The sequence below is a fragment of the Elephantulus edwardii genome, unplaced genomic scaffold (assembly GCF_000299155.1).
Source record: "Elephantulus edwardii isolate Elephantulus edwardi_28Jun2011 unplaced genomic scaffold, EleEdw1.0 scaffold00228, whole genome shotgun sequence".
Taxonomy (NCBI): Eukaryota; Metazoa; Chordata; class Mammalia; order Macroscelidea; family Macroscelididae; genus Elephantulus; species Elephantulus edwardii.
The window spans coordinates 617,920-633,023 of NW_006399978.1; the positions used below are offsets into that span (position 1 = coordinate 617,920).

Consider the following 15,104-nt stretch of genomic DNA (forward strand, 5'->3'; position numbering starts at 1 on the left):
TTAAGCACTTGGCTGTTAAAGTAAAGGTCAGTGATTTGAACCTGTAGAAGAAAGACAGCATTCTGCTGTTGTAAAGATTATAGCCTTGAAAATGTTCATGTCATGTTACTAAGGGTTGGAATTACATTGATGACAACAGGGTTGGTTCATCATTCATTCATTTGGGTTTTCCATTACTCATATTTTGAGGCTTGGTGCATGTGTCATTGCTTTCAATTAAAAAGATAATGATGCTGTTCCTGATCAAAGCCAGAAGGTTTACATTTGAATGGTTCTCTACCATTTTAAAAAGCACAGAGTGCACCACACCCAAACCAATCTTTTCAATCTCCTATATGCTGGAGAGCGAAAATGAAAATTACACATCTGAATAGTGGTGTTGGTGATGAGGATGGAGCATGGCATGAACTTCAAGAATGAGTTTTCAAAAGTCAAATTTTCAGAAGTGGATCACCAGGTCTTTCTTCCAAGGCACCAACAGGTAGAATCAAACTTCCCACATTTGGGAGCAGCTGAGCATATACTATTTGTATCAACCAGGGACTTGGATTATCCTACTTTAAAATAATGCATCTGTGCATTAAATCAATAACATCTTTTGTCATTTGGATTCATTTATCTCTCTTCTAAATTCTTGATCTGAATATTTACACTTATTTTCCCCCTTTTCTCTTTTCAAGTAAATTATTTAAGTTACAGATTTACCTCAGACACAGCTTTGGCAACAACTCTCACATTTTGCGAGACGATGTCTTCATCTCTATTTCCTTTTTTTTTTATCCCCTACTAGTTTATTTACAAAATTCAAATACAAATTTGAACAAGTTCTTTCAATTTCCCTGAGCCCCCTCCCCATCAAATTGTACAACCCAATGATTAGTCCCCCCTTCCCGCTGTACATCCACATCCCTCTGTTTCCAGCCTCTCCCACCCCTCCTGGATCATTATACTCATTCTACAATAACTGTCTTGTTGTTGTTATGTGCCATCGAGTTGTTTGCAACTCATAGCGACCCTATGTACAAGAGCTCTAAACACCGTTCTATCCTGTGCCAACCTAGCCATCTCAAACCCACTTATTCCCACTGCTCCAGTCACAGACTCAATCCATCTCATCGAAGGTCTTCCTCTCCTTGGCCGCCCCTCCACTCTGCCAAACATGATGTCCCTCTCCAAGGACCAGTCCCTCCTTGCAACATGCCCAAAGTATGTTAGACGAAGCTTCAGAATCCTTGACTCCAAGGAGCATCCCAACTTCGGTTTTATACACTATTTATCCTTATGTGACTGAGTTAGTTCACGCAGCATAATGCTCTCCAGTCCCTCCTAAGTTAGGCAATAATTTACAAAGTTATTGCTCCTGCATGCTGCATAGTATTCATCTCTCTTTCCTTTTAAGGCATTCCCTTCCACATCCCAGCCGCTGGCCTACACTGCCTAGCACGCCCTCTGCCACATGGTTTAGCACTCAGTCTACACGGGGTGGAAGGGTGGGTGTCACATACCTTTCCCACACTCGGCGCACAGGTATTCTCGGATGTTGTCATGCACACGCATGTGCTCTTTAAGCATGTCCTTCCTGGCAAAGGATTTCCCACACTGCTCACAGGCATGGCTTTTCACACCTTAAAACAAAATCCAAAAGTCAAAGCTGCAAACTCACACCTTTGACTTTCACACAGAAGTTAATAACGGAGGAAGACTCTCCCTTCTAGCAAAGAGATGATCCTGAAGAGGGTGCAAGACGAGGTGGGCAGTGCTAGGGGATGGGGGTGTGGCGTGGCAGGTATAGAACCTGGGGAAAGGAGTGGGAATTCACTTACGGAGAAGTTGGGTCAGACCAAGTGCCCTGACAACTCACTTGGGTTGGTCACACTATGTCCCTGCTCCCCTGGGCTGGGATCACCTGACAAACGTTACCACTCACCTGTGTGGATGAGCTTGTGCCGCTCCAAGTTCCCAATGCTGTTGAAGATGCGCCCACAGATCTCACAGGGGTGGATGTACCTGGAACCAGAGGCGAGATGCTCAGGAATCCAGCCCCGCTGCCAGAGGCAGCTTTCCCTCAGCACCCCAATCAGCAACAGTGATAGGAAGAAGCCCAAGCATTCCACCTCAAACTAGGCTCATTCATTCTTTCCTCCGCCCCCGCCCCCGAATGGTTTATTAATTCATTTATTAACTTTATTTTTTAAAAAAAATTTATTGGGGAAAAACATGTTGGGGATAGAAGGAGGTGAGGGTATTAACTTTCTTTTAACAACAAATTGAATATATTTATAGAACCCTGAACTGAACAACAACAAAAAAAATCAAGGTATTAGGTTGAACATTTTGAATCCTAAGGACCAAAATATTTCTTTGGAATTTTGTTCTCATTGAAAATAAGGTCTTCTTACTGATAATGACTAATAACATTCACTCTTTTAAATTACTCAATATAGCAGCCATAGTGAGCTGGGTTACCAGAGACTGGAGGCTGACATGAAGAAACCTAACAATGGTGGGTGTGAGAGTGTTTTGGCTGTTCTGAAGGCTGGCTGAGAACTGTGCTATCCTTTCTGTGAGGTGTCTTGCCAGACCGTGGATTTCCTTGTTTTGGTGACAGGGTTGAGGGAGGGGACAGTGAAGAAGTAGAGCCTGGCTAGAGGCGACAAGCAGCAGTAAGGTGTCTGGCCCTTGTCTGCCCCAGGTCTCACTTCTGCACGTTGGGGTCTGGCAGGTTCTCCCGGTGGATGACCATGTGGGCGTGGTAGGTGGCCTTGAGGGCAAAGCGGCGGTTGCAGATGCTGCAGCTGTAGCCCTTCTCCTTGTGCACTTCCATGATGTGCTTCAGGTACTCCTTCCCCCGGCCGAAGGTAAGCTGTGGGCGTTAAGGACAGACAGACAGGGGGTCACCTGTGACAACAGGCAAAGGACAGGGCACCACAGGCCCCGGTCCCTGTCAGCCATGTATGTCACTTTCACTCTTCACATGGTCTTTGGTGCCTGCTGAGAGATCTGGACTCACACCAAGAGGGGATACTACAGGGCAGGCAAGACTTGGCCCCACAAAGTACCAAGGGGCTGAAGTTAGGAAGTTCCCCTTCAGGTCTTCCCTAACTCTTGCATGGAGACCTGCTCCCTGTCCAAGTCTCCTCTCTAGATGGTATTCTGAACTCTCTTCCTCTTCCACCTCATCTCCACCTCCCTGGCTTGCAACACTCTCCGTGGTCCTGAGGGATGCATGACCACCCACCTCACTACTTTAGAAGTGTCTTTGATCTTGAGGGATACTGGGAGGGGAGTCATGTTTCCCAGGCCTCCTCCTGGGGCAAAGGGACCCTAACGTGGGTCCCCACCAGCACAGCAGGGGCTGAGAACTTGGTGCATGGCCCCAAGGGAACAAAATGACCCTCCCTCTAAGCAGATGCCCCTTACCATGCTAGGTAGGTTTCAGTGGCGGGCTTTTGGGTAGGAGAGAGGAGGGGAAGAAGAGGAGAGAGAAGCCAACCCACAGTCTGCACTCGTGAACATGAAGAAGGCAGCCCCTCCTGGGACAGACACAGGCTGTGTGTGCAGGGACCAAATCCAGCAAGGGCTTGGGTGCTAGTCGTCTATATGACATGGGGACACCCAAAGCATGTAAGATAGCCTTCCAGGACTTGTCTCGTCGTGGATGGGTACCCAGCACAGGGGAAATAAAGGAGCACCATGTGCGGCACAGGCTGTGTGTGGAAAGTGCCCTGGCTAGTACAGGGATGTGGGGTGTTCCAGGCAGCATGCCCCTGTACAGTGCACTGAGCAAGAGCCATGGAGTGTGTGGGGTGTAGGCCCCTGCACTAGGAAGGCTTCCTCTCCTGTGGCCCCAGCATTCACAGGGAGGCTGGTGCAGCTACCTGGCATCTTTTGCAGCTGTACTTGTGAGGCTCCGAGTCCGCACTTTCATCGGAATTGTCATCATTTTCTTCCGATGAGATTCCAATCTTGCCGATGAACTCTTCCCTCTGGTGGTCGTCCATCAGGGCGATGTCCTGGAAAACACAAGCAGGACGTCTGACTCCTCACTCAGGCAGGCTGGAACTTTCATAGATATTTCTGTCACTTGGTTCTAGTTAATTATTCACCTCAAAGAGATATGCAAGACGTCTAATGATTTCCTGTGTATCTCAGGTACCTCCAACCTGGGCCCTCAGGCTCCAAAACCCTGGTGCCTTAAGACATACTCTACTCAGAAAGTGAGGTACCAGGCCCTGCTTGTATGCTGATGTAATTTGCACATTCAGGCCCGGCTCCACTGTGGAGACAATAATCCAGAGTTCAGCCAGGCCTGGTGGTGAGGGGACTATGTGTCCAAACTCCTCCCAGCCTCAACAGTGTCACCTGTCAACCAGAGAGTCTGGGGACCACCAAGATCTCTTCTACAAGACCATGCAAGGGTGTCCCTAAAGTTCCACATATTTCTCTGAGAAGAGACTGCAAGAAGCATACCTTTGGTATTTTTCTTGCTGCTAACTGCCATCAAGTAAGCCCCCAATTCACAGCAACCCCATGTGCAATGGAACCAAACACTGTCCAGTTCCCCACTGTCCCCAAATCAATCGGGGTTGGCTGGGCTACTGTGCTCCAAAGGTTTCCACTGGCTGATTTGTGGAAATACATAGCCAGACCTTTTTTCCTAACCTCAATCTGGAATCTCTCCTGAAACTTGGTCAGCATCCCAGCAGCACCTAAGCCTACAGGAACAGAGAAAGGCATTGACCGGGAATCAAACCTTGGTCTCCAGCACAGAAGGGGAGACCCTACAGCTGCCCCACAATATTCATTGGAGAAAAGAACCAAATAGAGCCCCCAAGTGAAGGCTCCTCCTCAGTGAAGACGACACCCTCCGAACCCATCTGCTCCCCTCTCCACAGTCTGTCTGCCAACAGTGTTCCCGGGAGGCTCGGCTGTGAGACAAACTGTCCATTTCTAAGCAAAACACAAGCTTCTGGGAAAGGCAGGAATGATTTCCTTAGGAACGCTCACTACCTCTATCCCTTGTCCTTTTCTCCTACTTCTTAGGCAAAAAGATGTTTCACAAAGGCTTACTGTTTCGTTTCTTCTATTGTACCACTATCTAATGATACAGAGTTTTGTGTAATTTTTCAATTGCAAAGAAAAGTCTTACAGAGAATAAGATTCTAAGAGGCTAGAAAGAGAGGAAAATGGAGCAGACAGTTCATGTTTGTGGCTGTAAATTGAACAGCTAGCGATTCAACAGCCAGAGGTTCCTCAGAAAGAAGGGCTGGTGATTTACTTCTGAAAAACCAGTCACTGGACGCCTAGTTTTCAGTCCATCGGCATCAACCACACAGCAACTACTTGTTTGTTTCCTTTTTTTATTCATGGTCACTTACTGTGAACCGGGCCCCTCACCTCTGTTGAGTCTCACGTCATCAAAAAGGTCCCATGGAAAAGCACCTGGAATTCTAGACTCCTCTCAGGCCTCTCCCGTAAGCTCTCAGTACTTCATGTGGACTCTGCACGAGCACACGGATCTCACTGCCTAGCCCCATCACTTTGCTCACATCTGCCTCCAGATCCCACCTGGGTCTCAGGGCTGAGAGTGACTCAGAGCAAAAAGACCACTTCTGCCAGCAGTAAGCACCTCCTCTTTGCCGAGGCCTCTTATGTTACCTTTAGAGGCCCCATGTGGTAGAAATGGTTAACACGCTTCACTTCTTAGAGGTACGGGTCCACCTCAGAAGAAGGGCTCATGAACCACTGCTGAGACTCAGCTGTCGAAAACAAACCCTACAGAGCACAACTGTACCCTGACTGACCTGGGGAAACATGACCACCCCCATCCGCGCCACATCAACTTTTACTGATCCCACTGTTTCTTCATGCTTTTTCTGTATCAGCATCTTCTCCCCGCCCTTATTAATCACCTCAAATCCTCACTGCTGCTTCTCTGTTCCCCATGCAGCTGCCCGCTTCCCACAGAGGCTGCAAGGGCTACAAACACCATCACCCACTCCTGCTTTTACCCTAGAGAACCACAGGGTGGTAGGATTTTAGTCCTGTCATCAGGCTGGGGATGATGCACACACAGCACTCAGAGTTTGCCAGGTGACCCCGGACATCTAAGGTCTCCCGCTGCAGTGACCAGGCAAGAGGAAGACAAAGGGGCCCAGGTACCTTGAAGTGGACGTGGATATGGTCCCTGAGCACGTCCACCCGGAAGAACTTGCGCCCACAGATCTCGCAGGTGTACTTCTTGTCGCCATGGGTCAGCAGGTGCTTGTTCATGTTGCTCCGGCAGGAAAACACCTGGGGGCGGCAGGACATGGACCAGTTAGAGGCTGGGGGCTGTCCAATATGATACAGCTGTCACCACGCACCATCATCCGATTAACCATAACCAGGAGCACAAACACAATACGGTTCACGCCTAAACTTAAGTTCAGACCACTCCACTGTGGTGGAGTGTCACAAATCATTACCTGATGCTCGAATAATTATTTCTTTTCGAATCAGTGACATGCATGCTTATCTGTCTATAATACAGAGTTAGGCATTTTCCAGCTTTCCTTACAAAGGGTGGTTCAGGAAAGCAAAATGCTTTCAAGAGACTTCTAAAAAGAGCCGCACACTGGGCAAGGAATGTGAAAAGAACTTATGTGGAAGCCCTCCCAGAAAAAAAATGAAAATTGCCACCTCACACAGCATGCAGACTTCACCCCTGCTCTCAAAGAACAAAAACCCCAGTATCTGCAGGCTAACTCTTGTACATATTTTAACTGTATCCTTTATTCTTAACCATTTTGTAAGGCTGAATGTTACAAAACATCAAGTTAACCTAGATTCTCTTATGGCATAAAAATAAAACATAGAAAGAGAAACATTTTCCTGGAAATTAGGCAAAACTATAAAATCAGTAACATATTATAAAAGCAGGAGTGGCATCCACATCCTAAATAACATGCCTTTGGTAACTCTATGAACTTTGATAAATTTCGATAATTGTAGAGGAGCTTCAGGCCTTTTGTTCATTGGGTCGCTATGAGTTGTGCTCTATTCAAAGGCAATCAACAACAACAACATAATATTTAAAGACATTGAAACATAGTAGTTACCCTTCCCAGCTCACAGGGGAAGAGGGAAAGCTTTGTTTAGGGCACATTAAGCAGGCAGTACATTAATGGTAGAACTATCTGGAAAAGGAGAGTGAGAATGGTTACAGAGCCTGAAGAAGATCACTGAATTATACATGTAGAGTTTACTGAATAGGTGTATTTTGCTGTTAATTATTTGCACACAATAACAACAAAATAATTCCTTTAGAAGATTAAGTGAAAAATGTAAACATGGGTGGACACTTACATAGACTACCCAAAAAAAAGCTACCTGTTCTCCCCTTAATGTTTTCTGGATAATTGCTCTCAGTTTTCACTGAAGAACAGCACACTTGTGTTTCAGATGTCAGAAGTGACAGCGAGTGTTACCTTGCCACAGACGGGGCATCCAGAAGGTTCTTTCTTGTATCGGACCAGGTTCTCACTGCTTGCCTCCAGGTCCTCCCTCTTCACTCGCCTCACTCCTGAAACCCCCAGGCCCCAACACCAGAGAGTGTATGAGAAACAGTCAACACAGATCGGTTCTGAATCGGCACTTCTCGCTGGACAGAGGGTTAGGTACATAGGGATGTGAGTAACTGCTGGCACACAGAGCAAATGACCACGGCCCCTGGCCTCTCCTAGGGGGCTAAGGACTGATGAGAAAGAAGGCTGTCTGCCCCAGAAAGGGCTGTGGGGTTGGTGACCTGGCTCTCCCACTGGGAACACCTCGAAGTTTAAGGGCTTTTCATCTTTTCAATTTTACAGTGTGAGTTATGGTGAGCTACTACTGAAGAAGGTCTTTTTGTTCAGGCTAAAGGTTCAGAGCACCATCATGACTCCCTTCCATGGCTGTAAGTAGGCAGGCATTTCAATCAAAGGGACGCAACTGTTCTTACTGCACGAGTTAATGAGCAGACTCCGGACTGGAGTGCAGTGTCAGTGACAATAAAATCTGTACCGTTTCCAGGCACATCATTCATCACAGAAGAGTCTTGCTGGCATAGTAAGTTATGAGTCTAACAGCTAACCTTAAAGGTCAGTGGTTCAAAGCTATTCTGCAGAACAAAGACAAAGTCATCCGCTCCTATCAAAAGTTACAAGCCCAGAACTGACGGAGGGTAGCCCTGTGTCAGAACTGACTGTACAACAGGGGATCTGGGGGTTTGGTTAATAACAGGCATCAAAGCAGACTCCTGAAAACTCGTATCACAAACAAAAGGTGGTATAAGCACACAATGCAATATTATTCAATCAAAAAGGAAAGTGAAGAATTGATAATGCTACAACATGGATGAACCTTGAATATGTTATGCTGAATCAAAGAAACCAAAAACCAAAGCCACTGATGTCCAGTTGATTCAATGCATGATGACCCTACAAGGCTGAGCAGAGACACCACACAGAGTTCCCAAGGCTGTAAACCTTTACAGTCAGATTGTGGCATCAATCTCCCAGAGTCACTAATGAAGTCGAACCATGAACTTGCTGGTTAGCAGTCACGTGCTTTAATCACTGTACTACTAGGACTCCTCGAGTGGAAGAACTCAATCAAACCCAAATGCACGTCTGCAGGGTCAATCCGGACTCTTGACAACCCTCCATAAGGTTTTCAAGGCTGTGAATCCTTAAGAGATTGCCATAGTGCAGTCTCCTCCCATGGTGCAGCTGGTGAGTTAAAATCCCCAACCCTTCAATTAGCAGCTACACACGCATCACACTACACCACCAGGGCTCCATGAGTGAAATAAGCCAAACAAAAGGACAAATACCGTATGATCCCATTTTGATGAAATGTCTAGAATAGTCAGATACACCGAGATCAAAGTATATTAGTGGTTACCAGGGGTTAAAAGGAGCTGGGTTCCACACATTACATGAACTGCTAGGCTGTACTTCTAAAGGAGGCAGTTCAAATCCAGCAGCCAGGCCACTGGAGAAGGATGTTGCGGTTTACTTCCATCAAGATTTACATCGTGGAAACCCTGTGAGGCAGTCCTACTCCTACAGGGTCCCAGTGAATTGGAACAGACCCCACAGGATTGGGCTGGTATTAGGTGAACTAGGCTGGGGTACAGCAGTTAAGTGCTTGGCTGCTAACTACAAGATTGGCAGTCTGAACTCCTACTATAAAGGAAAATACCTCATGAAGCAAGCACAACACTAGTGCATGTCTACATACAACGGTCTGCATTAGAAGTGAGCTATATAAGGTCAAGGGTCTAGCTGAAAGACACACAATCTCTCGATTGTAAGGACGGCACAGGACAGGACAGGATTCAGGTCTGTTGTTCACAGGGTCACTATGGGTCGTACTCGCCTCAATGGCACCTGACAACATAACACCTGACAGCCACAAGGGAAACAGAACTTCTGCCGTGACAGCCGTGGCCAATACCCTCAAACACATGCCACAGGCATGCAGCTCAGAGCCTTCTGAGCTGGTCTCAATTCACATGACACTAACTGGTGGGGCAGGGATTGGGATTATCCTCACTTTGTGTGTAGTGAGCTGAGAAATGTAACTTGACAAATGATACAGTGGGCTTTAAAACCAACTCTCTTCAAAGAATCTGGCCTTAGTCCTTGGTTCCTGAGAGAGAACCTCTGAATCCTTGGGAGCCTTTGTTTTCTCTGGGACTCTAGACCACACAGAGGGTTTATGTCATGAGGTGATTCCTGAGTGGTGGCCAGGCAGGTTAGAAAGTGCCCCCACATGTCCTGACCTCACAGTCAATCAAATCCACGTAAGGAAATCACATAAAACTGAACATGGAAATTCTCTGGGCTTCCTACTTTTTTTACTGTCTGTGGCATCTCATGGAGTTCTTGGGTGGTACAATTAACATACTTGGCAGTGAACCAAAGGTTAGTGGCTTGAGTTTACCCAGGGGCACCTCAGAATGTGGTCGCTGTCCTTCAATTAGCCACTGAAAATCCTGTGGGGCACAGTCCTGTTCCGACACATGCGGGGCTGCCATGGATTGGAGTGGACTCCACAGTCACTGGTGGGTCTTGTTAGCTTATACACTTTCTAAGTTTATAAGCTCATTACATGAAGACGCCACCTTTCCCTGAACTCTCAGGTTGCTACAAATGTCAGCGTGTCACCCAGGGGCCCTGTGAAAGATAATGCTTACCATGGAGAAACAAAGAAGAGACGTGAAGAAAGCACTCACAGTGTCCCCACCAATATGCACCTAGAATGTTCTCTTTGCATATAGGTTGGAAGCACACCACATACACAACTTCATATACTTATGTTTTCCTACTTTCTGTCATATCAAGACCATGGTATCAGAAACTTAGAACACACTGCTCTGAGTTACCATGTAACATTCAACTCCATGAGTAATTTCTTAATCCTTCTCCCACTGTAGAACTCTTAGGTTGTTTCTTATCTTTTCTATTAACATTGTTAGCTGCTGTCAAGTTGTGGTGGTTCCATGTTACCCAGCAGAACTGGCCTATAGGGTTTTCAAGGCTGTCATTAGGCATTTTTTTTTCCCTGTGGAACTGCTGTGTGGATTTGAACCACCGACCTAGAAATTTGTGACTGAAGTGGTTTCTCCTTATACATAACACTATTAACATGCAAAACATCTGTACAACAACACAAGTGTCTGATTTAGATTCCCAGAGGCGATCCCTGAATCAAATGGTGGGAATTCTCAAGGTTCCTGGAGTGTCACACTGGTTTCAAAGAGAGTGTGTCAACAGCTACATTCCCCAGAGCAGGAGTGCCCACCTCCCTCAGCCCGGCCCCTCACTGAGGTGCTCACCCCAGGAGGGGGGGCTCACCTTCCAGGTGCCGCCTCTGGTGGTCGAGCATGACATCCTTGCGATAGAACATCTTGTTGCAGACTTCACAGGCAAACTTCTTGTCCCCATGCTTCTTCTTGTGTTTGGAAAGGTTACTGTTGGTGGAGAAGAATCTGAAACACATCTCACATTGGAATGTCTTGTCATCTGTCCGGAAAGCAAACAAACAAACAATGTTGAGGTGAGTAGTGTTTAATGAAGATTCAACGATGGATACTAGTAATAGCGAGAAGCAACAAGGAAAAGGAGGGGGAGTCACAGTGGCAGCACAGCCAAGAGACTGTCCTGCTCTGTCTTATGTCATCAATCCAAAAGCCGGTCACTGCAGAATAAATGTGTGTGAGCAGCCTCACTCCCAACTTGAACAGCAAACAGCTTCCAATTCTATCATGACCCCATTACCTCAACCCTCTTCCCGCTCATGTCACACATCCCTCACCTCCACAGAAGTGCTGATGGGAGGGTACCGGAACTAACACTCTCTTTGGTGCCTCACCTCCATTAAAGGAGGCTGTGGCTCTCTGTGTCATACATTGTGCCAGTCCCAGTTGGCGTGGTGGTCCTCAGAGGACCCTCTCCAAGACAGACCTATGTGTTTTCTTGGGGGTCCACAGTATGTTCAAGACTCCTCTCCAGAACCACAACTCAAAGGCATCAATTCTTCTTCTGTCATTCTTAGTCATTTTCCAGATTGCCTTCTTCTCAGACAGGGTCCTTTTTCAAGCTCTCCCTAACCTCTGCTGTTTTCCTCAAGGGCAGACACCATACACAATTCCCTTCCTCCTTCCTTTCTCCCAACTTCCCTTTCCACAGGCTCTATTCCAACAGCACTTAGATATCCCCATGTTCCTCTCACCATTTTAATAAACCCGACATTTTTCCTAGATCTCCCTGCAGCAGAAACCTTCACATACCACATGCACACTTGTGCACAGACCCACACTCCCACTCACAGCACACACTCACACACTCTGACACTGTCACCCACAGACACACTATTAAACATGTCACATGACACACACACTCAGACTCTGTCACACACACTTCCATTCTCACTCACATATACAGTCACAGACTCTGTATTACTCCCATCAGTCAACTATCACACATACACATACTCATTCACCCACTCATTTTCAGACTCTCTCACTCACACACTGGCAGGCATACCCTTTCACTTACATACAGGCACACAACCCAACCTGAGGATAAGAGTTTACAGCCATGTGGTCACTGCCTCACCTTCTAGGCCCTGCTCAACCATGTACTGCCAAAACGTGCTTTATGTACCCAGGGTACCAGCCTTTTCTGTCTACTTCACACACTCTTGTGGCAATTCTCCCTCTAAGTACCCAGGAAACCGAGCAAGCTCCTCCTTCTGGTTCCCTCTGGGCCCATAGTGCTAATCTTGAGCTGGCCCAATGGCACTCTCCGGGCAAGCTGAGCTGGCTAGGCATTGAGCAATGACAGCTGGAGGCTAGGATAGGGAAAGCTGGCCTATAGCATGGTCCTGACTCAGGGCCTTCGTTGCCTGGATGTTGCTGTCCAGCCCACACTGCTCGTACTTCTTGTCTACCCCATAAAGTGATCATATAACTCCACTCCTCATACCTTTCTAACTTAGTGTTTGGTGGTCTGTGTACACATATCTACAGTATGCAGATGATACAACCTCGCTTGCTGAAAGTGAGGAGGACTTGAGCACGTGTGGCAGAAGATCAAGGAATGCAGCCTTTGGTATGGATTTTATCTGTGTCAAGAAAACAAAGATTCTTACCACTGAACTGATAGACAGCATCATGATGGATGGAGAGGAGACTGAAACTGTCAGCAGCTTCATCTTGCTTGGATCCACAATTAATACCCTTGGTATCAGCAGTCAGGAAATAAAGAGACGCATTGTACTGGAAAAATCTGCAATTAGGGACCTCTCCAGATTATTGAGGAGTAATGATGTCAGTTTGAGGAAAGGTGTATCTGATCACTTGTTATGTATCTGAGAGCTGGACAATGAATAAGGATGAGAGAAGAAGAACTGTTGCCTTTGAGCTGTGGTGTTGGAGAAGAGCACTAAACATCCCATGGACGGCCAAGAAAACAAACAGATATGTCTTGGAGAGGGTGCAGCTGGGGTGTTTTCTTTGGAGGCAAGAATGATGAGGCTTCGCTTCACATACTTTGGGCATGTTGCTAGGAGGGGTGGTTTCTTAGAGAGGGACATGATGATGTGAAGGCTGGAGGCTGGCAAAGGAGAGGAAGACCCTCAACCACGTGGACATGGTGACTGTTTCAGGAGGTGTGAAGATGGCGCAGGATAGGCAGATCTATTGTTCAGAGGGTCGCTATGAGTCATACTCGACTCAACAGAACCTAACAACAAGCTTGCTGGCTGCTATGATGCTGGAGGCTGTGCCATCAGTATTTTACTACCAGCAGGTCATTGTGGGTAAATTTCAGCAGAGCTTGCAGGTTAAGACAGACTAAGAAGAAGTACTGGTCATCCAATGCTGAAATAGCCAGACTTTGACAATTCAAAAGAACACTGTTAGGCATAACACTTGAGGTAGTATCCCTATCATGCAGGATATTAAAAAGTAAGGAAAAATAGCTGTAAACATCCATTAATGACTGGAACATGAAATGTACAAAGTATGAATAGAGGAAATTGGAAGTTGTAAAAAAGCAGAATGGAATGTATGCATCTGAGAGATGGACAATGAATAAAGATGACAGGAGAAGAACTGATGCATTTGGGTAGTACTAGAGAAGACTGCTCAATATCTCATGGACTGCCAAAAGAACAAACACGTATGTCTTAGAGATGTTCAATGAAGCTATTTTTTGAAGGCAAAAGTTAGTGAAGTTTGGTCTCACATATTTTGGTCAGGTTGTCAGGACAGGCTAATCCTTGGAAAGGGACATCACATTTGGAATGAGGGTCAGCAAAGGAAAGACCCTCAATGAGGAGGGCTGATACAGTGTCTGCAGCAAAGGACTTAAATGTGTCAGGGATGATAAGGACAGTACAGAACAGGACAGAGTTCAGATCTATTGTTCATAGGGTCGCTATGAATCATAACAACAACAAAGGAACATGCGTTTATATTTTCTTTCTAAACATTGTGTGTGTGGTCAAGTTGGAACCGATGCAGAGCTGACTCTCCAGCTGGTTTTCAGAAGCACTCAGTCACAAAGGAGGGACTGCAGCATAGCTTCTTACCACTAGAACACCAGAGCTCATCAACATCAGGTTTATATATTCTAAACATGAGACTTATACACTCATTTTATTTTATTCATATACATATACATATACATATACATGTTGTTGTATACCACTGAGTCTGAACCGATGCATAGCTGACCTCCAATGGGTTTTCAGAGGCAGTTTACTCCACAGGAAGAGAGTGCCCATCTTTCTCCTGTGGAGCAGCTGGTAGATTGAACTGTGTGCCTTTGAGATTGCCGGGAAGTTCCTTACCACTAGGCCACCAGAGTTAATATATATGTATATTTATCATTTATATATGCTCCCTAAAAACTAGGGAGCACTGGTGGTCTAGTGGTAAGGAGTTGCACTGTTAACCCAAACACAAGCAGTTCGACTCCACTAGCCGCTCCATGGGAGAAAAATGGGCAATCTCCTCCTGTGTGATTTACACCTCTGAAAGGTCAGCTGGAGAGTCAACTATAAGTCAGTTCGCACTCAATGGCACACAACAACAAATATTAGGTGGTTGCCCTGAGGGTGAACACTGTGACACTGATGTGTCAAATGAATTAATAGTTGGTTACCCAATGCGGACAGAGAGTGGGGTGGAGCTCCCCAATTAAACAAGCGTGGAAGGAGGAGTGGCATCCACTTCCGTAATAGCTTGCCTCTGGAAATCCTATGAACCTGGAGAGAGGATGAGAGACACCCAAGCTACGAGGACTCTCCTTCATAGGGTCGCTATGAGTCGCCTGCGACTCGACAGCACTTAACAACAACAACACATACTACTCAATCCAGTTGAATTTTCTACTGTTTACTTCATTATCTTTGATCTTGTAGTTAATTTTTTAATGCAGTTTTAAATAATACTCCTTTTTCCTTGGCCCATAGTTCCTTAACAAGAATTTTGAAAAACAGGACTAAAAAATCCCAAGTCTCCTGCCATTTTGTTTTTTGAAGGGGCCAAAGACCCTTCCCCCTCAGTCCAG

At 46.2% G+C, this 15,104-nt stretch overlaps 1 protein-coding gene across 2 annotated transcripts in view; it reads right to left on the bottom strand.

The window, feature by feature from the left end:
* The window catches only part of PRDM15 (PR domain containing 15), a 137,736-nt gene that overhangs the window by 31,013 nt on the left and 91,619 nt on the right, over positions 1-15,104 (bottom strand). Inside the window, exons 13-20 of one of the 2 annotated variants that reach the window (XM_006898385.1) lie at position 15,087; positions 10,881-11,048; positions 7,470-7,564; positions 6,163-6,294; positions 3,879-4,013; positions 2,700-2,863; positions 1,928-2,007; positions 1,506-1,625 (exon numbers count right to left, since the gene is read on the bottom strand). In XM_006898385.1, coding sequence (XP_006898447.1) covers positions 1,506-1,625; positions 1,928-2,007; positions 2,700-2,863; positions 3,879-4,013; positions 6,163-6,294; positions 7,470-7,564; positions 10,881-11,048; position 15,087 — 895 coding nt within the window. The remainder of the gene's footprint in view (positions 1-1,505; positions 1,626-1,927; positions 2,008-2,699; positions 2,864-3,878; positions 4,014-6,162; positions 6,295-7,469; positions 7,565-10,880; positions 11,049-15,086; positions 15,088-15,104) is intronic. The other variant, XM_006898386.1, reaches the window with a different exon arrangement.